The 25145-nt window shown below is 40.1% G+C and overlaps 1 protein-coding gene across 6 annotated transcripts in view; it reads right to left on the reverse strand.

Annotated features, from left to right (window-relative positions):
• Positions 1 to 208: 208 nt before the first annotated feature.
• Positions 209 to 25145, reverse strand: part of LOC130165297 (tetraspanin-18-like) — a 30364-nt gene continuing 5427 nt past the window's right edge. Inside the window, exons 1-9 of one of the 6 annotated variants that reach the window (XM_056371177.1) lie at positions 24081 to 24224; positions 18879 to 18967; positions 6300 to 6395; positions 5767 to 5961; positions 4349 to 4423; positions 3769 to 3867; positions 3463 to 3630; positions 2824 to 2907; positions 209 to 2170 (exon numbers count right to left, since the gene is read on the reverse strand). In XM_056371177.1, coding sequence (XP_056227152.1) covers positions 2123 to 2170; positions 2824 to 2907; positions 3463 to 3630; positions 3769 to 3867; positions 4349 to 4423; positions 5767 to 5961; positions 6300 to 6395; positions 18879 to 18881 — 768 coding nt within the window. In that variant the 5' untranslated portion in view covers positions 18882 to 18967; positions 24081 to 24224 and the 3' untranslated portion in view covers positions 209 to 2122. Of the gene's footprint in view, positions 2171 to 2823; positions 2908 to 3462; positions 3631 to 3768; positions 3868 to 4348; positions 4424 to 5766; positions 5962 to 6299; positions 6396 to 18878; positions 18968 to 24080; positions 24225 to 25145 lie in introns of those variants that run through there. The other 5 variants (XM_056371507.1, XM_056371262.1, XM_056370834.1 and 2 more) reach the window with 5 other exon arrangements.

Genomic DNA, 25145 nt, shown 5'->3' on the forward strand with positions numbered 1-25145 from the left:
AATGTTTGAATGAGGTTCTCAATATGGAGAAGAACAACACGATTGTGTGAATTGTGTTTGTTCATAATTATAACCTGGATGAAGGTTTAGGGTTAAATTATAAATTTAAACATCACTGAAGGTGATTCTAAAAAGGTTCACTTACATTTTCTTGCTTCCACATTCAGTATTTGTGTATGAAATCTAAATAAAATGTTACACCACTAAATTCACAGCAATCAGTTTAATGTTGATCAGTGCCATTTATACAAACCAATAGTTTTCAAACGCACACAAAAACATGTTATTTTAGGTCAATTTCAATCTTATAACCACTGACAAAATGAATATTATTACACTTTGCACAAAGAGGAAAAACACACACTGTACACTGGCACAGTCCTACTGAGGATTATATACATACATACATGTACTCTCACACACTCACACATGTTGTGAAGATGCACTAATTTACAGCTGCTCCATGACAAACTTAAACACTACTTCACTTATTTTAACACGTCCCACGGAGCCGTACGTGAAGGTACAAGCTCTTGTAAACATACAGTTTTTTTTTTTAAAAACCTAACTGCTGTGACTCTGCATCATGTTTGATGACTCGTGACTTGTTTTGTAGACAACAAGCCTCCTGCAAGAACCACATGTAGGAATGGTTTCTCTCTCTTAACTAAAATTTTCTCTTACATAATAACTAAATTCAGGAGAAAACACTTGTTTGAAGAATTTTAAATGTTATTGTAAAAAAAAAAACTAAAATTAAAAATAAAAATAAATAAAAAATATTCTGTTACTGTATCAATGTGCAACAAGGTTTGCCAGTGTAAGACTGGCATATTTTGGCAATAAGAGGGAAAAAAAGTGTAATATTTTAGAATTACAGAAAAAAAAAATTACAGGAATATAGTCGTAGTAATTTGAAAAAAAAAAAATTGTAATATCTGAATTCCTCCAGAATAATGTTGTAAGATAAATATTATAACAACGTTTGACTTTAATAAAGTCAAACGTGTTGGAGAAAAAGAGAAAAATAGAGAAGAAGAAGAAGAATCTAATCTCTTGACAAAAAAGTCAGTATTTCTTGAATATTTCAAGAAAGAAGTCCCAATATTTAGAGAGAAAAGTTGAGATTTTATAACTAATACATAAATAAGTCAAAGCGTATGTGTCAAGCAAGTGATGGGCAAACCGTTTCACTAATAAGCTCCTTATTACGAGTGGCCCTGACGCTCCGTCATCTGTAAAATGACTGACACATCTCTTCACTTCCCATCTAAGACTGTTACTGTAGCAAGACGTCCTTTTGTTTCCGTCATTAATCATGTTATAGTAATTCCACAGGTGTTAATTTATCAAATCTAATAAATGCACCCCTGTACGTGGATGGCGGCGTGCATCAGATTTAAAACGAGGAATTTCCAATCAGTTTGTGCAGTTAAAATAATTTGGCGAATCTGACTGGGAACATGAGAAACATCATGAGTTCATGTTTACGAGAAGAGGAAAATGCGTTCTTGCGTGAGGCCCGATGTTCTGTGTTCTGGTTTCCATTGCTGATCACCTCAAACTACACGATCACCTTCACATTCTCCAGATTCCAGCTGTAAAAAACAAACATTTTTCATGTGACCCTGACAGCTCTGAGTGTTGTGAGGCTCACTGCAGTATAATATGTGCTGGCTGTCCATGGTGCCTGAACCGTTTTGTGCAGAACTGTGCAGACTGTCCTGGATCCTGAGAATCAATCATCGTGGTGAAATCCAGGACATAAATCAGGGTGTTAACTGTGTGGTGTGTTTCCAGCTTCCTGGACACAGACTAGTCCTGGACTGAAGTGACTTCTGTGTTTAGCTTGTAGAACCTGGACTCACCGGTGTTAACCCTTTAGTAAACACTGCGGACAGTGCCACACCTCAGCCTCAGGTCACAGATTACCTCCTGTGTGTGTCTATTGTGCCCGAAGCAGCACCTGCTGCCGCTGTGAAGTACAAAATGATGCCACAAAACCAATGAGACACATAAACTATCACTGTACAAATACATTTCATATTTTACAGTTTTGTTTTCCTTCTGCTTGTGCCTTTTAAACGGCTGATGATGATGGCGATAGTGGTGCACGTGGCCGTTACTGGATACCTCTGAATAAACACATGGCGAACACCATGGCGAACAGCTGGAGAGAGAAGGAGACACGCAGGGATCAGAAAGGGTTAAAGCTTCCTGTCGTAGAGCTGAGAGGAGAAGGACAAACTTTTAACCAGGAACGACAACTCTGATGTGATGAAAAGACCAAAACCAAAAGAAATGTTCAGTATTTTCCTAAAACAGCTGCTCACTGCAGTTTCTTTCAAACAGGAGGAAATAGGGCGTTTGTTGGGAACTATTTTCAGCTGCGGACTGATCCACATTTCATGCTCTGCTGTGACAGAAAACAACCTTTTGTAATTTTAGGATAAATTTGATGTTCTTTTGTTTGGTGAATTCACCTTCCTTAAACCTGCTTCATTTACTTTTACTTCTGTTAGTTTCCTTCAGTATCTGATGCCTGGTTTTTCCTGTTAAAAGAAAAGGCTCTTTACTCAAAACGCAACCTGTCGAGTTGCTGAATTTTTATTTTCATCTGTTTTCTTAGTTTTTTTGTTGCAGAAATTGGTTTCTTTGCCTCCTCTGATGATTTCTTCATCTGATGTCAGACAACGGCTTCAGACCTGAGCCTTTTGCTTAAATGTGACATTTGATGTTTCAGACTGAAGATTATATAGAATAAAAAAGAGAACAAGCAATTAAGCATTCAAATACAAAGGAATCTGAAAACACTGCACATACTTCAATTGTCAGCACCACGATGGCCAGAGCTCCTGCTGTGTAGATGTACGTCTCAAAGTAGTCGACCATTGCTGAGTAACAGCCCTGCAGGAAAAAAACAGCAGGTTTTAACTCACAGCCTGGTCATAAAACCATAACTAAAAACCGTTTTATCCATAATAAAAGAGAGCTACACTGGGGTGTGTCCACTTTTTTAGCATTTCTGTAACAATGCACTACAGCATCTGCCTATAATTAAATGTGCATGTCACAACCTGAAGTCGGTTCTGAAGCAGCAGCTCAACAGTTTTTGTTGTTATCATGATTTCAGGTATCAAAGAAAAAACTTAAATTAACTTTTGGTGTTTTTATTCTGTCTTTTGTCAGTTTTATGGATAAAAAGTTGCTTGTTTTATGAGAAGATTATAGTTTGTTTTGTTTCATTTGAACGAATCTGTTAAAATAAAAACAAAATAAAACTAGAACTGCACAGTATATGAAGAAGTTAAAATGCTGCTCACACATTAATGCATCAGTAATAATAGTCTAGACTTTTTGTTCGTACTAATATTATCAAATAATAATAGTATTTATATACGATTACGTTGTTGATGCATTTGGTGTTGTGTTTGTGAGAAAAATTGTGCTTCCTCTAATGACCTTGTTGTGCCTGAAGGCCACGGTGCCGCTCACACACTGCTCCACACTGGCGTCTCCAGGGTAACTGTTCCTCTGGCAACAGGCCTCAGGGACCATCTTGCTGGGGTTCAGGAGCCTGAAGAGGCTCTCTTCGAAGTCCTCGGGACCACTTACGCCACAGCAGTTGAACTATGCAGAGAGGCATGATGGGAGAAGACAGCAGATTGTAGGTGTGGGCATTGATGGATGTTGTTGTTATATATTGAGTGGAATAAAAACAAGGAGAAAGTAAAACAAGGAGCGGTAATTGGAAAATTGATGTTTCACCGTGGTCATGATGGCGTTCCACGTGGAGGTGAAGACGTCAGTGTTGTTGTGACCCTGATAGTGACGTTTCAGCTCCCTGGTGAAATACTCTCTGGTTAACTGAGCACAGACACAAACACAGTTCAGGTCAGGAACCAGGTTTCCGTGAGATACCAGCTCTGAAGATGACGGGTCTGCTACACACACATATACACGTGATAACATAAACATACACCCACATAATATACAAAAATAAAATGTTCTTTTGACATAATTAATCGTATCATGTGATTTAAAGTTGAACTGCATCAACGATAATCATCAGCTACTGAAACAGCCTCCTGCTGTTACCAGCTTCCTGTTGCTTCTGACCCTTTATGTCATTTATCCAGAGCAGGACAGGTCTTCCAATTATTTTGTCCACCTAACACTGTTATTGTAAAATTACTGATTAAACAATTAATTGTTCAGTCCTGCTGCATGAGTGAACACGTCCCTGTGCACTGGAGTCAGTCAGAAACACAAAGCACGAGCCTGGACTGATTCAGCAGGTTTATTCCCGCTGAGGAGGTGAACCGGTCCAGACTGAGGCCGCACTCACATGCTCCCTGAAGAGGAAGGCCAGGATGGCGGCTGCCAGCTCAGCGAGGAAGATGAAGAGGATGAGCATGAAAAACTGAGAAGAGATAAAACAAACGGAGCGGTGTTACTAAGCGAACTTATACTCTACATTGACTTTCTACACAAAGGCTTCATTATGACTCCAGATATACAGTCATGAATAGATTTTCAAATTAAAAGCGTGGATAGAAACAGTAAAAATACGATAAACATTAAACTGATAGAAATAATCTTATTCTAGTGCTGCACCATTACAGTCGACTCCTCTAGATGGCGCACTTGTACTGTCTCACTCTGGTCTCACATGACGAGCAGATCCGCAGCTGGAGGAGAGAGTGACTGTAACTCAAGTTTCCTTTCCCTCATGTCTGAACTTCAACCTCCTTAATGGGCTGATATTAATTTTTGACACATAAATGTAAAGGATGATTAATAAACTATTGAACTTAATACAATAATGTCTTTACAACATGAACAATATAATAGATGTGTATGGGAGTGTGTATGCCTGCGAGTATCTGTGCTATATTGGATTTTTTGGATGTTTTTATTGTGATTTTAACATTGACTTTTTGGGGAGAATAGCTGTGTACTAAAGGAGACTTAGAAAACTGACTATTTGCTAATTGCTTCACTATACAGCTACATATGTTTTGCTCCATGGGTGGAGTTAATGAGCTAATGAGTTAATCACTGCTGAAATAAAACATTATAAAACATCCCTCAACATTTCTTTTTTAACAACTTGTGACATTTTAATTAATTTTACCCACGACAACAGCACAGTGACAGTTTCCTTACATTACTTCACACAGCAGAGCAGAAAAAAACATGAGAAACATCTCACTGCACAATGTGGCAGTGAATATGTTGAAAAGACGCTTTTACTCTTGACTTCTGGAGCGTCCACTAACCGTGACTGTAGATAAGAGCTGCAGCCTCATAAATAAAGCAGATGCAACTCTGTGGCGAAGCAGCAGAGATTTTTAGACTCAATCAATATGAGGGAAAAAGGCTGAAAATGGCTGAATTCACTGCTTTGACAAAACATCTGCAACTCCAGCTGAACCCACAGCTGCCCAATATATCTGCTGATATTAGCTGTATATTGATAGCGGTGTAGGTATTGGTTAATATATATAGAGAAATATATGTCTTATTGAAATGACAAACTTTCAAATCTAAGAGATGTGTATATACAAAAAAAACAAAAAAACTATTTATATATTGTTACCAGATTTTTTAAACTCTCAAATAATGATTTCAATATCAGCCTCAAAAATCCAGTATTCCTTAGAATATAAATTTGCCACTGTGCAGCAAAGTTTTTGAAGTTTTGTTCAATGTAAGATGATCACACTGGTAACACAAACACATCCACTGTCGACTCCGACTCACAAAGAGCAGGAGACATTTGTTCTCCCTGATGGCTCCACAGCAGCCCAGGAAGCCCAGCAGGAACAGCATGCTGCCCATGGCCAGGATGACGTAGACCCCCGTGAACAGCAGCGGGTTGGCCGCCACAATCTCCCTGAAGCCCATCGGGTCCACTAGCACCCACACACCAACACCCAGCAGAAAGGAACCACCCAGCTGGGAGAGAGAGAGTTGATTAATCAGTCAGAACAATCTCGACCACAGCTCAGATATTTTTTATATATATTATATTATATTTTGTTCTGCAACAGCACTTTTATAATATAACTAAAAAACCATATAAAAAGGCAACAACTGGAAACAGATGTTGACAGATGTTGCATCTTGTGGTCACTATGGTTTTTAATGACACACTTCATGCATTTTCATCTTCTAAAACAATCTCAAATCAAAGTCGACCCAAAACTCCCAACAGGAGTGTTTTCTGCTCTCCTTTGACTTTACGTCTGAGTTTGAACAACAGAAGAAGAAAGTGGAGGAAATGATGAACTCACAAAGATGAAGAAGTTGAAGATGAACATCAGGTACTTCATACAGCTGAGGCAGTCTCCCTCCATGGCTGAGCCTCTGGCTGAAACCTCCCCCTGCCCCTGTGAAGACACACACACACACACACACACACACACACACACACACACACACACACACACACAGTGCAAATGTACTTCAAGAGCTGCTTTTACTGTGAAAACCTCTTCAAACTCCATCAGCAAAGATTTTTTTTCCCCACAAACACAAATTTCACCAAACCCTGAAACCACCAGTGCGACAATCAGCTGTTGTGCTACAGCAGGTGATACAATGTGTTTTTCATTTTTAATAACATACACAGTAAATGTTACATCATACGATAAGATACAAATTTATTAACTAATCATTCTCTTTATTTATTCTCTTAGTTGTGATGATTTGAGCTTTTTTTGTGAGAGTGAATTGAAGATCTCTGGTGTTTGTACTGTTGGTCCGTCAAGACAAAACCAGCACATCACCTTTTATAAATATTGGTGTGCATTTTTATAAAAATATGAATAATTTTAATATTTCATAATAATTAAGTTTTTTTTACAGAACATTATGATGTCACAGTGAAGTTGACCTTTGACCTTTTGGATATAAAATGTAATCACGTCATAATTTTATCCTTATAGACATCCGAGTTAAATTGTGTCTTAATTAGTTTATGAATTTGAGTTATGGCAAAAAACATGTTGTTAGGTAACAGTGACCTTGACCTTTGACCAGCAAATTGTAATCAGCTCATCCTTGAGTCCAAGTGAAATTTTGTGCCAAATTTGAAGAAATTCGCTCAAGGCCTTACTGAGATATCACGTTCACAAGAATGGGACACACGGATGTACAGACGGACGGACAACCCAAAATCAGAGGAGATCAGAGGCAGCGTCTTCTTAAACTGAAGCTTTACTCGTTTCCAGTTCCAAATCCAAAATGTGAAATGTTCAGGAAACAGGATTAACAGTCCTCTTCTCATGCTTTTTGAGTCAATTCAGAAGGATTCAATGGCTTTTTTTGTTGCCAGAAATCATAATGTAATCCTTTAGCTGGAACAAAAACAACATGACAATAAATTGCCCTTTAACACTCATAGATTTAAAAATCACACAATGTACCGTCGCTTCATGCAGCTTGTTGCAGTGCGACGCTGAAGACTCGATTCACTGGCAGCAACAGTTTTTGTCAGTTCTGGGGACGTGACACTAACAGCCTGTCCCTGCGGGATCGTATGACACATGGAGGGACGCTGGCTGGTGCTGAGGAGGACATGTTGGTGTAAGTGGGGCCATCAGTGGGGGTGTGAAGAGGACCAACTGTGCACTTATAGCCCTGATGGTGTTTACCAGTTAAAACTAACATACAGCCACCTGTCACATCTGAGAGGACGAACAGTTTGGTTTAATATCTGCACATTTAATCAGGAGCATCGCTACTGTGAGGGACTAACTCTGTGTCATATAGACTTTTTAAATAATAAGGTTAAAAGGCTGCTATTTGGTTTGGAGCTGGTGACTGTTTTTCTGTTTATTCAAGGAACAAAACATAATTTTCTGTGTCACTGTCTCGCTGTCTGTGATTTTGCTCTCAGATTAAAGCCTGTCTATTTTCTGCCTTCCCTCTGCGTCTCTGAGCTCCAGGTCCATTGGTCCCCACTGAAAATGTACATCTTTAAAAACTCTCAAATATATAGTTTCACTTTTAAAAAAGGCTCAGTTTCCTTAAACAGCTGGACACTGAAGTTTATATCAGACAAACATGAGGAACAGTGCATTTGCTGGGGACTATTTTCAGCGGCGGATTAATCCACATTTGGTGCTGCAGTGAGTATTTGGGGCAGCAGGAAGTCGTGTGTGAGGCTGAGTCAAAATGTTTGTGTTCAACAGTCTGCCTCACTGATGAGTCCATCAGACAGACAGACATTCATGGTGCCCAGAGGATGAATCCTAATGACAATGATGACGAGCCTTCACTCTTCCTCCAGCGCCACCATGAGGCTGTTGTTTTTTTTAGTAAAATATCTCAACAACTATTGGACGGATTTCCTTGAAATGTGGTTCAGACGTTCATGGTCCCCTCAGGATGAACTGTAGGAACTTTGGTGATTCTCCGATTTTTCCTCTAGCGCCATCATCAGGTCAAAATTTCTGCTTGTCTAATATTTCGTTTCAATGTTAACATGCGAAACTAAGGTGTGTTAGCATTTAGCTCAAATGACCGCTCATTAAAAGTTTAATAGTTTATCAATACTATTAGTACATTGTTGGTTTTAGTCTTTTCATTGGGTTTGTGGACGGTGGACGCAGAAAATATAGAACAGCACCAGATACACACCTGAATAGAAACTCTGGATCCCATTCACCAATCGTTATTTTTTTCAGTGAGTGAAATGACCTCATTCTTTAGAAAAGGACACACAATGTTGAAACCAAACTGTTTGCCAAAAACGAGTCGATTTTGTGCCTCAACCTAACCAAACCAAACCAAACCTTAACCATGGTGTTGTCACATCATAAAATGGTTTTAGAAAACACAGACAACTGATGTTGTCGTGGTAACAGAGGCATCAGATCAGAAAATACTCGTGTCGTTTTATAGGGCACGGACAAAGTATTTTGTCCTTTGATTTGAAAGGGTGTTGGATAACACACTTACTCTTTAAATGAGAATAATTTCCTTGTATTTATTCTTATTGCCCCTTTACAACTGTCTGCATTTCCCCAGTGTTTATGCTATGTGAAATCAAAACTGTAACTTGCACTTTTTATGACATTTAAACACACACATCTAAACTGCCGTCAGTGTCGACAAAAATGTCGGAATGTGACATTTGTCGGATGGAGATATTTTCTGGTCTTAAATCCAGTGGTGTGGAGTGAAGACTAACAGCTGTCCCCTGATTACGCCTTTAACACAATCGGCACGGCGGTTAACAACAGTGATTCCTGCTTATTTACAATCTTGCTCTTTGTCTGACTTTGCAGCAGCTTTCTGTCATGTTAATGTGTATTTGCTGCTAATTTGACTGCTCCGAGTCGGGCTTTTACTTTAATCAAGTAAAATGCTGGTGCTGAAATTAAACACAGGTTTTGTGACCATCAGTGCACTCTGGGTAATTGCAGAAAGTCTTTGGGGCGAGGTCAGGGTTAATAGAATAAGGGCATGTATGGTGTCGGGAATTTGTCCACACATGCACTCAACATTAGCACATCCTTTTCAGTCACTCAGGTCAGCACAATTACACAAGAATTACAATTACACAGAGGTGAACAAAGAAAAAAAACAATTACAGTGGCTGGAAGAAAAAAACAAACAAGAAAACAAAGAGCTGTCAAAGACACAAAACATTAAAACACAAGCATTGTAGTGATGTCAGAGAAAACATGATTACACACTCACATTTATTGCAATCACAAAAGTGTTGCCATAATTACAGAGAGGGAGAGGAATAAACAGGCATCTTGATTAAAAACCATCGGGGGTCATAAATGCAAAAACAGCTGTCACTATTACAAGTAATCACGACTTAATCAGTCAGAATTAAATTACTACAACTGTAATTACATGATGACAATTACATCTGAAATCCAAAAGCAGCTGTGAGACCTGTAAATTCACACCAGCTGCTGTTTTAAATCACAGAAACTTCTGGATGATCATTGAGCCTTCCTGCACTTCAAACACTAACCTTTCCCGAGACTGACAGGCTTTGTGATGGAAAACACGGAGGACGTGCCAGGGTGTAATTTTCTTCTGAGTCTGGCAGGAGACAATCGCTTAAACCACTGTCATCCAAGTTTTCACCAATGAGAGCGTTGAGTTCTTAAAAGAGTTTATAAAGAAAAAAACCCACTGATGACTGAGTGACGGATGCTAATGCTTTGCATGGATGAATTATGATATTGTGGATTTAAATTGAAGAAATAAGTATAATTGTTATTAATGGCATTTCAAGAGTATTTTATATATATTAGAAACTTATATCTCCATATATCCAGATGTATATATGTGATAGGGGTTGATATTTATGGCCCCCTTTCTGTGCCAATGGACTGGCTCCATTCAAATGAAGGAGAGTGTTTGTTCACACACAGCTAAGAAATTATTCACAGTGATATATCTCTCATGAAAGTGTCACATATACATATAGTAGATACTGTGAACTGGGAGTTGGTTTAAAGGAAGGAGTTCTAAAAAGACATTGACTTTGAAGAAGTTTAATTGATGATTGATGAACTGAATGCTATCTGACAGGAGTTAAAACTTTTTTTGGCTTCTTATCTGCCTTTTTTATTTGTTAGAAACTGGCACGCTACATTTTTGTCTTTACATCTCTCTTATTTTTGGGTTTACTTCTTCATAATCTTGACAATTTCCTCGTCTGAAGAAAGCAGCTCCCTCTGTAAGCACAGCAGCTCTTTCTGTATTATCTTAAATTGCTCAAGTGTATTGTGCATGCAAGTGTATTTCTTTCTTTGAAATCATAAGTCACCAAAATGCATCTTTAAATAAAGCATGTCGTACTTCAGAAAATCTCTTTGCTTCTTGGCTCCTTTTTCTTTCTTTGCATTTATTCTTTTTTCCAGTGACCCTGGTTTTGTTTTCACTGTTGTTCCACACTTTTAACTTCGGGCTGTGGAAGCTGTGGACACACCAACTGAAGGGAGTCGCTATATGTATCCTTGTTTCTGAGGTGGTGTATGAGTGTTTTTCACCCCGAGCCACCTGGTAACCTTTAGTTCAGGTTGAACTGGTACAAAACATGAACTATGAAAAATATGCTTGTACCTTATTGTCGGATCAAAAGGTTTTGTTACGGTACATCTCTTCCTGTACCTTAGATCTTGAGTGTGCACCACACACAATAAAACAGAGTGGTGCTCAGGTCCCATTTAGCAGCTGTGGCTGCTTTCAAAAATAGGTCTAGGGGCAGCTGGGTAATTTCACGCAGCCACACGGAGAATGGCCACACATAATTCCCTCTCCCCTCCGCAGTCATGGAGAATCGCTCTGCCTGGATCCAGCCCCCCCTGCAGCCTGCCTCTCCCTGCGGCTGTCTGCTGTGGGCCAACACTGGAGATGCTTCAGGTGCCGGGTTTGATCACCCCACACTGGGACAGTGTGAACATCTGGTGTGTCTCGGCTTGTCTGACAGAGCACCCATGTGCTGATGTGTGTCACAAACTCTGAACACAACACTTCTTACAAGTACTTGAGATTTTAAAGTGATAGTTTGGGTTATTTGACACGGGGGTTATGTGAGGTGCTGATCTATAATCAGTGTATCACGTGCAGTAGATTCGGATCAGTGCGGTCTTAGTTTAGAGAAGCAGCAGGAACACCGATACAGAAGCTGAGTGATGTGCTGATATGGACGGGGCCATCTGCAAAAACGTGTTTCAGCCAACTTAAAAAGCTAATATCAGTTTGAGTGTACGCTTTATTTGGAATATTTTCCATATCGTTGCCATCAAACAGCCCTTTCCTTTGGAACTACATTTTTCACGTGTTGAACACTTAGCTGACTCAAACAGCTGATCTGTGGAGCAGTGTGCACCGTAGTTGCGCTTGTGCTCCCAGCTGCTTCTCTAAAGTGGCATCGTGCAGATCAGAATCCACCGCAGGTAATACACTGACTATAGACAAATAACCTGAACTATCACTTTAACGCCTATGTGCAATACAGCATCCCTAGGTACACATATGATACTAGAGGTTAATGCTCGTATTTAGCAGTTCAGTAAATTTCTGTGGAGTTTCAGCTCACATGGAGACAAGTAGGAAATGATTCAGTGAACTATACCTTCGCCTATTCGTCAAATATTTCACTTCAGCTCTACTGCCACAGTGATGCTCATTGGATTCGACGCCTTTATTAGCATTTATAATACAAGCCCTAGCCCGCAGTTTCAGGGACTGCACAGTCAGCATATTGTATCCATGAAACAAGATCCCAGTGTGAATCCCCAGGCTTTCCACAGCCAGTCTGTGTAACTGTTTCTGCAGTCATTAGCTACAAGTGACAGGACGCTCCAGTCCAATAAATCACAGTGTCACAGAGGCTGCAGGGAAGTGCAGCATATACAGAAGTGTGTTCCCTGAGTGCTGGAGAACTACTGGACCTGATTGCCTTCATCCATCAGAACAGTGCTGTGCACCAATGAGCGGGGACTGGGAGTAAGCCCGGTGGATTTAATCTTTCTGCAGCCATACATTAGTAATGAGACTAATGTAAACATGGACAGTGTTGTGTGGTTTCTTTGGGAAAATATGGGTAAAACTCAAAACTATTCTGTATCTGTGCAGGTTCCGATTAGTCCACAAATCTTCATTGCTATTTTGTCTGTTTTTTCAAACCATAAGTGGAGATTTAATATTTTTCTTATTGTCAACAAATAACATGACAAAACCAAACCCACCCAACAATGAATGTATCCTGCTAACAAGTGCTGTGTGTGCAAATCCAAAGTTTTATTTATATTTCCAAAGAGTAGATCTACTACTTTTACTACTACTACACCAATAATTTTTATTTTTAATTGGTTCTTTCTTCGTTTTCACCCACTGTAAGGTTAAGAGCAAAAACCCCCATGAAACACTTAGCTAGCTTAAGAGTGATGTTGACCAGTCATTCATAGTGAAGGGCCGATAATTAAATCAGGCTAAATTATGTTATTTCAAAGATGGAGTGAAAATGGTAATTTACTAGTTTTTATTTTCTACCAGCAGCAAAACTGTTTATATAGTGCACCATGGAGGGTCTCATGTGCCTTTATTACATTTATTACATTTTACAGTGTGATTGTGGTGCACACACATTGTGATACTGACACTAGAACCTTCTTTAAAAGGGGGACCCCGGGTATGTTCACCATATGAAACCAATTAAATACTGTGGTTGAACAGAATTCTGGGGTGACAGTGGAGAAGCTCATGTATCTGTGCTTTTTTCCCCTGCTGAACATCTGTGTTAGTCAAGTAAATTTTTATTTATATTGTGCCAAATCACAACAGAAGTTATCTCAAGGCAAAAAATGTATAACATTGATTAGAGACGGAAAAATTCCCACCATGAGCAAACTCTTGGCGACAGTGGCAAGGAAAAACTTCCTTTAAAAAAAGGCAGCAACCTCAAGCTGATATGTGTCTGCACCAATGCACAGTCCGTCTATTAAATGTGCTGTATCTATTTGTGGGGTGGTGGTGATGTGTTGCCTTTCACTTAATATACACACCCAGGACTCAGCTGCAAATAAACACTACTTCCTGCACTCACAGTCAGCAAGGACCATGCAACACTGTTTTGATTATGTACAAAATGAAGCTGCAGGGAGTAGGCAACTGTTAAACCAATGGTAGACTACTGACCCAGCAGCAAACAGCAGACGGACACAGTCGGAGACCAGCTGATGAACATAGAGGAGCATTTAGCAGCTAAAGAGCCAGTCAGGAGGTGGTGGAGACCAAAAACAAACAACTTATATTCATTAGGTGGAGATAAACATGACTCCAGACATGTTGCATCATGGGACAGATTTAGAAACCAGTGATCTGGTGGTGCAAATGATTCAGCTTTAAAATATCACTTCGTTCGTCCAGACAGCTCAGAACATGAGGTTTTATTGTCTACATCAGCAAATCAATACTCAAACGGCAGCCTAAATACCACCATCCACAAACACAAGAACCGTATGAGGTAAACACCCTCAAATGTCTGTGAATCCAGTTATTTTAACTCTGAGATGCAGCTGACTGCACTGTCTGTTCACATGTTACTTCAGCCAGCTCTGACTTTATTTCATTTCAATTTGAAGTAAGTGAATGAAGATGGATGAGAAACACTTGTGAAACGGGGTGAGGAGAGTAATCTTGGACAAAGCAAGCCTCAGGGGAGAGTTTTCAAAGAGGTAATTATTACTACTCCCTTCTCCCTGTTTCCTTGCTGAAAGCGACCTGATATGAAAACCAGTCACATGGACAGCTTCTCCCTTTGAGGGACTGCCACCATGCTTCATAACCATAAATACAGCCGGGCAGGGGAGACATCAAATTATCTTCTTTCACACACTTTGATTTTGGAAAGGCCCTGAGATGCATACCAAATAAAAGCAGGTGGAAGAAGAATACATAAAGACGGGGACGTCCCTGAAGGTAGCGGAGGCGTGAGCCTCTTCGGAGCGTCCATATTGACTGACTTTCCTGTTCTGAATGCTAAACAGATGTGAACGTAGTGGAGAGGAGAGGAAGAAAATAAGCTCTCATGGGTTCACCCACAATTTCAGTTTAATTAGCCAAATCATCAGCCACTTCAGCGCGGCACTCGAACCAGTTTGAGTCCATTTAGTCTCGCTTCTTTCCTTATTAGCTGCAGTGCAGGAGTTATCGCCATGGTAGCAATTTTAAACACTCAGGAGTTAGAAACCTGAAGAGTAAGTACCACGCAGTAATCTCACACTGCTGCTTCTCCTGTAATAATTGCACGAATGTTTTAAAAAACAAGAATAAATAATAATAATAATAATAATAAAATAATTCAAAAATAATAATTATTAAATACAAAATTTGTAATCTGAATAATTTTCCTCCCAGACGAAGGAATAGTTATATATTTATAGGTAGTGTGGTACCTGTTACATCAACAAACAGGGTTATTAGCGGTCTGATGGTTTGTGAAAGTGGCCTGGGATGGTGTTAAAGTCCCGGCCTGAATTATTGTTTCAGTCCACCTCTGCCCAAAGTTTCTTACAGACAGAAAATGGTCACAACTGCAGCAGCTTCTCAGAAAACTCAGCTGTCTTTATTTGAAAGTAGCAGCACGCTGCAACTCCACCTCTCCTTCCAGCCTGAACAGGCTGGCAGCTGCTATCCACCATCCACCTGCTCTCATCTCTCAACACTGGAAATTTAGCAAACTAGTGTCATAGATGTAGTTGTGTATTGACCAAGATAATCAGACTTTAGAGTTCATGTTGCTCCAGAGCTGTTTTTCTCCATTGATCTGCCAGTAAAGAGGAGAATCATTCAGGCGACTCAGAGTCAGTGAAGTCAGCTCCTGTATTGTTTCCCTCTCTGTAGTTTCGGCGGTTGCCATGGGCACGCAGCGAGCTACAGCTGCAAGTTAAAAAAGTTCAACCATCATTAACTCAGAATGCAGCGGCACAGAGCTGAGCTGTATTCATGAGAGCAGCACCTGACAGTAAAAGGAGGTGGCGGCAGCCACTCGCTGCCTGAAAGCACCTTGACAGTGTTTTATCAGTTTAACTCACAGGAGTTTCTGACGGCTGCTGTAGGAGCAGTGGCGACTGTAGACTCTGGGGGGGCCCCAAGCAAAGAAACCCATCATATCCCCCCAACTCACATGCAGACTTAGATGTCCCCTAAATCCCTTAAACGCCTCACATGTCCCTTAAACGCCTCACATGTCCCTTAAACGCCTCACATGCAGACTGATGAATTTACCAATGTAGTCTCAACACCTCACACAGACATCCGTGGACACTAGTTACAGCACACATCATCATTTCACTCAAAATCAAAACCTCTTAAACGTCTGGTGGTGCTAGAGGGAAAGTCAAGGGATCACCGAGGTCAGCAGTTCAATAGTCAATAGTTAGTGGTCTTATAATCACTATCCTCTTACTCATGTTGTTAAGTTTTGACTTGGTGTTAGAACCAGTAGCTGTATTTTCAGGGAAACTATTGATTATTAGATGGTAATTTAAGGTCACTGTCACTGGGATTTGCATGAGCCTTGTAGTTTTGTGCAATACTGCAAAGACATTGATGAAACCAAACTAATTTAATGCACCAAACAATTATCACACACAGAGGTGCAGATCCTCATGTCATTCAGATGCTTTATTGAGTTTTTTAATAATTTAATTAATTAGTGGTAGTGTGTGTAAAATAAATGTGCATCAATTTTTAATATGGCAAGACGACTCGTTTTTGGTAAAATGGCCGAACTTCAGTCACGCAAATGTTTCGTGACGTGGTGAACATGACCACTTCTTCCTCACAGTTGAGTTGAGGTGAAGATGATGTAATGATGTGTGCTGACTGTGCACACAAGGGCAAGTTGTACCCTCAAATAGAACTGAATTATTTAACACATACCTAAAATGCTACTAGACTCAGTATTGGCAGCCGTGTCATGTTTTAGTGAGTGCCGCGGGTTCTGCTTTTCCAGCCTGTTAGTTTGGAGCAGTTATAAATGTTGACACGAGGAAGATGCCGTCACCCTCCTCTCAGAGGGAGATGCTCTCTGTTGGTCAAACTGAGGGCTGCTTTAAAGGATTATGCCACTTTAATTTATTTATTTTTCCTTATTTTAAAAAGTCCAAATAGTCAAGTGACGAACAATTGACTGATCTGCTGCACCTTCAAAAAGAGCTGAGCTTCCATTGTTTTCAGAAATACAGAGCTGCATCAACACAATCATTTTAAAGAATATATAAAATATATATAGTGTAAATGTAGATTTCCATGTGTTGTTTGATTATAGATCAGGTCTAGCTTCTATATTAATACTGTGAAAGTATCAAAGCCTCAGTCCACAGAGAAATGCACACGGCCTGTATTCAGAGACTGAGCCTTAAGACGAGCCGTCAGGACTTCTGGAACTTTGTGATGTCACAACAAAGCAGTCACCACTCTTGGCCATACACCAAGCCCCGCCCACCTGCACCCACCATCCGACCTTGCAGGATTTGGTTTCCATGAGTTTTTTTCCTGAAATCTGCTATATTTTATATTTTATATTAGATCACTCAGAAAACAGTCAGACCAACTTGAGCTCCAGAGAGGAGATGCAAAACTACACCGAGACGGTTTTTGGTTCTTAAAACTATAAATATATCTTCTTATGGATCCACATTTACATAACACAAATAAAACACAGGAAAAGTGTCAAATATGGGACGATTCAACTGTTTCTCAGGAGAGATAATGATGTTGAAAATAAAAATCTTTTAAATCTAATGAGGACCGAACAGTCAGGCTCACCATCTGCCACAGTCACGCACTGCAACACTTTCATGTGTGCATAAGTATGTGGGCATGACCACATGTGCCTGTGTGTGCTGCACATTTCACCAGGTGGTTCAGTCTATGCAGCTCACACACAGGGAGAAGATGAATCAAATGATACTTTCCAGGCTCAATCATCAATCACGCTGCGTAAATAAACACTCATTATGAATAAACTAATATGTGTCTACTGTGGTTAATGGGGCTCCTGAACATCAAACACATCTGACAGTGTCAATAAATTAGTTTTAATTGGACTTAATTTCATCAGGTCTTGCAGTCTGACCTACGTGGGGGATGTACATTCACGACTGTTTCCAGTGAGACACACCAGTTTAAATCCTATTTGATCAGTCTAACAATTTAAACCAGAGCAGGTTTAATATCCACAACAAATAAAGAAGCACTGTGGCATGAGACTAAAATATATCAAAGGAAAATAACCACAGTGATAAACAATCATGCTGATGGCAGCAGGGTTTTCAGAGAAAACCTAAACCCTGTCCAGAAAGGCTGAAAATGTGTCTGATGATATTCTGTATTTTTCTTCTTGTCAACAAACCCACAGAAGAGCAACACTGAATGTCCTCCACTAACAAGCTTCTGTGTGTGCATCAAAGCCTGATATATCGTTCCCCTGAGCCATAGAGCTGCTCTGTTGTCAAAAACTACAGTATTGAAAACACATCAATGAGGCACACTGTCGCTCTGGGTGACATGTTCCTTCATCACCATCAACACACACACCGTAGCTTATTTTGTCTCAGTGTCACACACACCGTCCTGCTGCCTGAAATACTCACTACTGCACTAAATGTGGATTCATCTGCTGCAGAAAATAGTTCCCAAACAAATGCAACTTTTGTTAAAAATCACAGTGAGCAGCTGCTCCAGGAAATCACAGTATCAGTAGGAACCAGTGGCCTTGGAGCTGAGCCACAGACACAGTAGGAAGGTGAGAGATACATCGCTGGTAAAACAGATATAGAATATCACCAGGCTTGTCCTTTAAGGCTTTGCACGAGGATGCATTATTGAATACAAACACACGGCTGAAGTTTATTTAAATTCATTGTGGTGCTGTTACGCTATAAATACCAGACCGGTGTAAATGTCACACAGTGCAGTCCAATACAACAGCCCTGCATACTCCCCTGCACTCATCATAAAGGTTTAATGAAACTGTTCAAGAGTTTATTCAACTTTAAAGGTGACATTTCGTCATCTATTAATCTGGCAACTGGTTGTAATCTGCAGTGAATCATTTTTGTTTTGTTTTATTTACCAGTTAATTACAGGATAATTTCACCTCCTCGTGGCTCTAAATTATTCAAATAAATTCACATGAGAAGTGACTCTTTGGCTGACTGTCCACACACTTGACACATGCAACCTATGACAAGAAGTGAAAGTGATATTTTCATTTTCAGAAGTTGGGATGGATGCAAACATAAACTCTTGGGACGGACATTAAGATACAACCAAAGTGAACTGAAAACTGCAACTGGATGAAGTAGCAACAGAAAGCATCATACCATATGTACCTGTTTAATGGCTCTTGGCTTCAGATGTGGGCAGGAGAAACGCAGTCTTTAGCCTTTGACCTTGTGCTGCTTTACATCGGCTGTAGAGAGGAGAAAGAATATTTAGGATGGTTGTTCTGTGCATAAATATACATGTGCATGAAGAAAGAAGTAACCAGAAGTTAAAAACATTACTCACATTCAAAGTAAACTACAACTTTCTTCTTTTATTCTTCTAAAGTTTTTATCATTTACCGTATTTTACATCTATTGTTATTTTTATTCAGACAGATAAACAGCTCCTTCTCCACTACAGTACACGGACTGTGTTTTGGCGACCTCTAGATGTAAATGTTGGTCTGTCTGTTGGTTGATCCACCACTTCTTCAACATGTCTCAGACCTTCAAGATGAATTTTAATTTAGCAAATACTTTGATTTCTGATCAAATACCTTAAAACCACCGACATCCCCATGAGCCTCTGCTGTACATAATGTTATTAGTAAATGTTAGCATGCTAACAAGTTAAACTAAGGGTCTGCCCCAATCCCCCCCCCCGCACTTATGCTATTTCTAATTTGAAGTATGAACAGTGTAAACAGTGTCTGAGCGTCCGTTAAGACTGCAAGTGCATGGAGGTTAATTTGAACAGTTTGTGTCTGATAAGGAAAGAAAACATCTTTGATAACAGAACATGATATTTAATATGTATATCGATGATGTCATGAAGTATTACTCTCATCAGTCTCTTTCAATGAATGTATATAAAGATGGAAAACATGACACGGAGCAAAAAACACCACGATCGCCCCCTGGTGGCTGGCTGCAGTGTAGGTCATTAACCCCGCCCCTCCATGTTAGCAAATAGGACATGGAGCAAACTAATAAATTACATGTCAAATAAATGTTTCCCAAAGATGGTTTCTGTCTTTTTAGGTTGTTCAAATCACACTGATTGACTCGCTATCGGGTCGAGTGGGTGTACGGGCGGGACCTTGATACCACGGCTCCACCCCCTGATCACTACTGCGCAGACTCTGGCTCCAAACGACGTCACCAGGTCGTGGCGGCCGTGCTCGTATCAGGGATATTGTGGTTTCATTGTTGTACAGTGGGAGGGAGTGGAGACGCGTCGTCCATCTTTATTTGCAGTTGTTGGTCTCTTTAAGACGAATGATAAAACACCCGTGGAGGTTGGACATGAATATAATTATTTAGACTGAATCCGGCACGTTGCAAATTCAGCCTCTTCACACCTCTAGATTATTGTCGATCCTAAAACGACAACAACATGGGTCTAACAGCTCAGCAAGCAGCACAGTCCAAGTACAGCTTCATACAGCAGCTAGCATGACCGTACTGACTATCAACATCCTTACAGTCTCACTCGAATGAAAGAAACATAGTGATGAATATGACTCTGCTGCTGGAAATAACCCGCGCTCAGATGTGGCAGCAGTGAGGAGGTGCAGCCTGTGGTCTGCAGCCCTCATTTAAAACATTTAAAACACAAGCCCGACTCTGCATGTCTCAAGTTGCTTTCGCCACAATTCAAAAGTTTTTCAGCACTTTCATACTGTGACCCAGGCCTTGCAGCCTACCCAGTGTCTAGCTGTTTCTATAGCCACCACCACATGTGAGCAGGAATAAAATCATTATCGATGCTGTTGCTGTGATGGTAATGTACGGTAGAAAAGGAAAAACTTTTTGAATAAAAGGGGAGTGATTCATCATGCTGTTATCTTCACGGTTTTTGTGTGACATGATTCACATTTCATGATTCATTTTTGTTTGTTTTTTTTGTTGTCTTTTAAAACTGCAGAACTGTTTGTCACAAGACGTGTGAACAGCAAACTACACATGAGGAGAGTCGTGACAGAAGAGCATGAAAAACACTGAGTAAGAGGTTATTATTCAGCTGGTAACAGACCATCATGCAGACAATACTGGAGATAAAATAAAAGTGGACAAAGTAATCCCTGCGCACTGTGTGTTTCACAAAGCTTTTGTTGCATTGTCAATGTGACAATTGTCCTGTGGGCCACCACATATCGAACTGTCAGAGCTTATGACCAGACCTTTGTTTTCAGCACATTGTGGGCGAGAAAAGTTTTTAATCACTGAACAACCAAACGTGCAGCTTTCGGATGCACAGATTGTCTCTGACTTTGGCTTTGCTTTGATGATGTATAATATGATTTAGACCAGTGATCCCAAATGGTCTGAAAGCCTCTAGAAATCATCATCAAACCAAATCCGGTTTATTATTTATTAAAAGTTCTAAACTTATGAGCTTCAACAGGACTGTGTTACTGTGTGTTAGTGGTTTGATCAGATATGCTCCATCAGCAGAAGCACACAACCCGTCACAATCGTCTTCACACCTTGATCGATTGAGATATTACCTATTTTATAATCTGTGTTTTTATACTGTTTTCTTATTGTGCGTTTTACTTCTATTTTTATGCTTCTTTTATTTCCGTTAAGCACACTGAATGACCTCTTTGTATGATAATGTGCTATACAAATAAATTTGCCTCGCCTTGATTGACATATTGCTAAATCCTGATTGGTGCACAGAGATCACCTTCTTCAAACCAACCAGAGACACAATCTCTCTGTGTGAAATAAAAACTGTTCTAACTTTTGTCCATGTAGGAGCTCAGTGTTCGTAATGTAAAGCTGGTCGTGGAAATGTGTTTTCAGGGGCCTTTAAGTCATGTTCCACACATACTGCAGGCTGAACACACGCGCAAAGACACAACTGGAGCTTCAAACCAGATCACATTGAAAGAACTAAACTAGCAGCGGGAAGTCATTTGGTACATTTACCTTTGCATGTTGTCCTGCTGTTCTGCAGTGGTACTTCACAATAAAAGCTCTGTGCCTACACTTCAGATAATTCTGTACATGCAATATATTTTCGAGTTTCAATCTGTACAACATATGACATCCTCTGTCCTCAGACCTGAAAATTTAGACAAAGAAACCCCAGGAGGGATCCTTCCATCAGGACAGACACATGTGGCTGTAATGACTTCTCAGTATATTGTGTTGTCATCCTGTCCACAGCTACAGGTTGCTGCTGGCAGCTGCGCCGGAGATGCAGGCCTGTCAAACACAGGACACATGACTCATGGATGTGGAGGACCTTTCAAAGCTGTTGACAGCAGCATTGCCCACACAGCAAGAAGCCCCCCTCCCCTCTTTTCTTTTTTCTTACTTGTTCTACTTCCTCAGTGTGAAACGGTGAAAAAAAACAAAAAAACAAAGTCACATAAATGTGCAGCTGAGGTGAAAAGGAAACTAATCCTGTTGAGACCTGAAGTGTTTAACGATCAAAGCAAATTCAGAAGAGACGCCTGTTCCCGCCTTTTCAATGTATCACACTTGACAAAATTATTGCTCTACATTTACTCCTTCACATTTACTAATGTTACATCAACAAATGACAGTCAGGGGAACAAGAACAGTGCTGTGTCCAAAATCACTCCCTACAAACCAAACAGGGCACTATGGTGTAGGTTTCCATGAACCTGTTTTAATGTACATTTTAAATTTACACATTAAAAACCTGAGTGGAAATCTGAAAAAATCTCCAAACCATGGAGAAAAGTTTTTAAGCTTAGGCAGCAGTGGAGAAGTTGAAATAGACTTAAATCATGATGTAGATGAAACATGTGACCCAAACGTCCACATGAGCTTCCACTTCACCGAAGAGCAAACAGCTGCAGACGAAAAAACATCAGATGTGTGTGGAGACTGTTACGTTCCTTAATTTAATACATCAAACATAAACGTCATATTTCCATTCGGTTTCTACATTATATTTCACTGTTTAAATCAAACCTATTTATCGTGTCAATGAATCATTTAGGTATAAAACAATACGACATTATAAAAACAAGCCTTTTCTACAAAAAAACATGTTGTATTTGTAACCTAGCGAACCGCCATCTTTGTTTTTGTCACAAGAATGGTGTCTGCACTTCAGACTAGTGGGACAACGGAGGTTGAACGTTTGGATGAATTGGACAGACCCACAGAGCAAGTCAGAAATCCAACTGCATCTCCTTTGGAGCCAATGAGAGCAGAAATAGTGCTCAGACCTCCCATAGAGACAGACGACGGCGGGGGAAAGTGGGCGGATAACATTACCTGAATTTGAAAATCAGCGCATTGGGAATAATAGGTGGTATCATTGAGGCGTTTATGGCACAGTCCTGACAAAACTCAACATTACGTTAAGGGCAGGATTTGCTGTAGAGCTGCTGTTCAAAGGTTCTGACTGACTGAACTGACTAAACATAAAGTTTAAAATCATAGCAACGATTGACTCATCTTGCGAGAGATTGATTGCCCTGGATTTACTAATGTTGTTTTACATTTCTAGACTTTATTGTTTATTTTATTCTCTTTCAGGTCTGGATGTTTTGCTTAAATTAATAACATCAGAGCAGACATCGTCTCTGCAAAGCTGCATTCTGAATCATACAACCTGTCATGTTGCGGCTTATTTGCATTTTTATTTTCTTTTAGCCTAAAACCAGTTGGATGAATCTAATTGAATGAAAGTTTGACTGAACTGCTCATTCTTTTCTTATTCTTCACTCAAACTAGAATAAAATGTTTGCAGCATTTTTGCCAACCAATCTTCTGATGAATTAAAAACTAAAATGTCAAGTGTTTTCATTGACAACAAATAGACTCAAATGTTGATGGTTTTCTTTGACTAAAATGAGACTAAATTATCCAGAGTTTTAGTGGATTAAAGGTTCAATAAAAATAAAAAGAAGTTTAAAAAAAGAAAAAACAACATAAAACATACAAACTACAAATACATAAACTCAACACACGCCACAAATCAGAACTAAAGTGGGAAGCAGTTACAAAATTCCTCTATTTTTTGAAGCAAGGTAAAAAGCACCTTGTAACGACTGTGGAGTTTTACATGTTTTTGTCTTTTGCCTCAACCTGCATCGACGCCGCTGAGCAACTTTTTTTTTATCTCTCAGAAAAATTTGACCGTCAACGACAAATTGTAAGGTCAGACCAACAGCAACAGCCGCGGAGTGAGATTTTGTAGAAGAGGCATCTTGAAGGGAAAACCAACAACAAAATGGAGCCTGAAAAACCAGCTGCATCACACTTTGAAGAGCTATTCTCAAACTAAAAGTTGTTATTTTATCGGTTTAAAAAGAGGCACAGCGTTACCCCTGATGGAAGTGTGATGAAAAGAGAAATATTCCCAATCGCTGCCAACACTTCAGCCCTCAGCGTGCCGGGCTGTCAGTCAGTCGAGGACAAACCAAACCTTTAAAAAGATGAAAGTCACGATGTCGAGCGCAGAGGTAGACACGTAATCCTCCAGAGGCCCAATTACACTCGAACCCGAAGAGGTGGATGCAGAGGCGGAGGGTGATGAGTCCAGCCTCCCTCTGACAGCTGAGCACCCTGCACAGCGGGCGCGGGGTTGTGCTGCTTCTATAAACTGCTGTTTATTAAAGTGAAATCAATACACCTGGTGTGACTAAAAGCCACCTTTCAGACCTTAACATCATAAACTCCCATGCAGGTTATCTAACCCTCAGACTGAACCTGGACCACACAGGCAGCAGATTCCTCTCGCTGTAATTGCCTCGCAGTGTAAAAGAAACGTCAGCGTCATTACAGCCGGGGCCATCTGGTTCAGGTTTGGGTGAATAAACTGGAGCGCGTGGAGAAAACTACAGTCTGCTGGTTTCTCTCAGCGGCCATATTCAGACTCTGCTCTGAATTACCGGCTCCCACGTGCCAAGTGTGTACGAGTGGCTCTGCTCCAAATGCTCTCATGATTTAGCCACCACGTTACAGCTGCTGCACTTCTTTTGTATCTAATAAACCACAGTGACTGAATTACCAAAGCATTCAGTCGTGGCAGAGTGCACTAAAAGCTGCCATGCTGTATGCAAAGTCTGAATGACTGATTATTAGTCAGTTTTATCAGTCCCCAGTCCGCCTGTAACCCAGCAGTAACTTCCGACTCTCTGCTGGACCCTGATAAACACGTCAAGTCTGATATTCAGTCCTGTTACTTCCCATCACAAAATATTTAAAAAATACATTTCACCAGCTTCAACAACTTTTCTTCATCACAAATTCTGCTGCATGATTCATCAGTAACCCCACATGCAGACATTTGTGACTGAAACACACAAAACCCACAAGTCAAACCATCAACAGCCATTAAGTCTAAACTGAAATGACAAAAAAAAAAAAAAAAAAGCCATGTGAAGTCGG

Source organism: Seriola aureovittata, chromosome 1 (assembly GCF_021018895.1).
Source record: "Seriola aureovittata isolate HTS-2021-v1 ecotype China chromosome 1, ASM2101889v1, whole genome shotgun sequence".
In the NCBI taxonomy this organism is placed as follows: Eukaryota; Metazoa; Chordata; class Actinopteri; order Carangiformes; family Carangidae; genus Seriola; species Seriola aureovittata.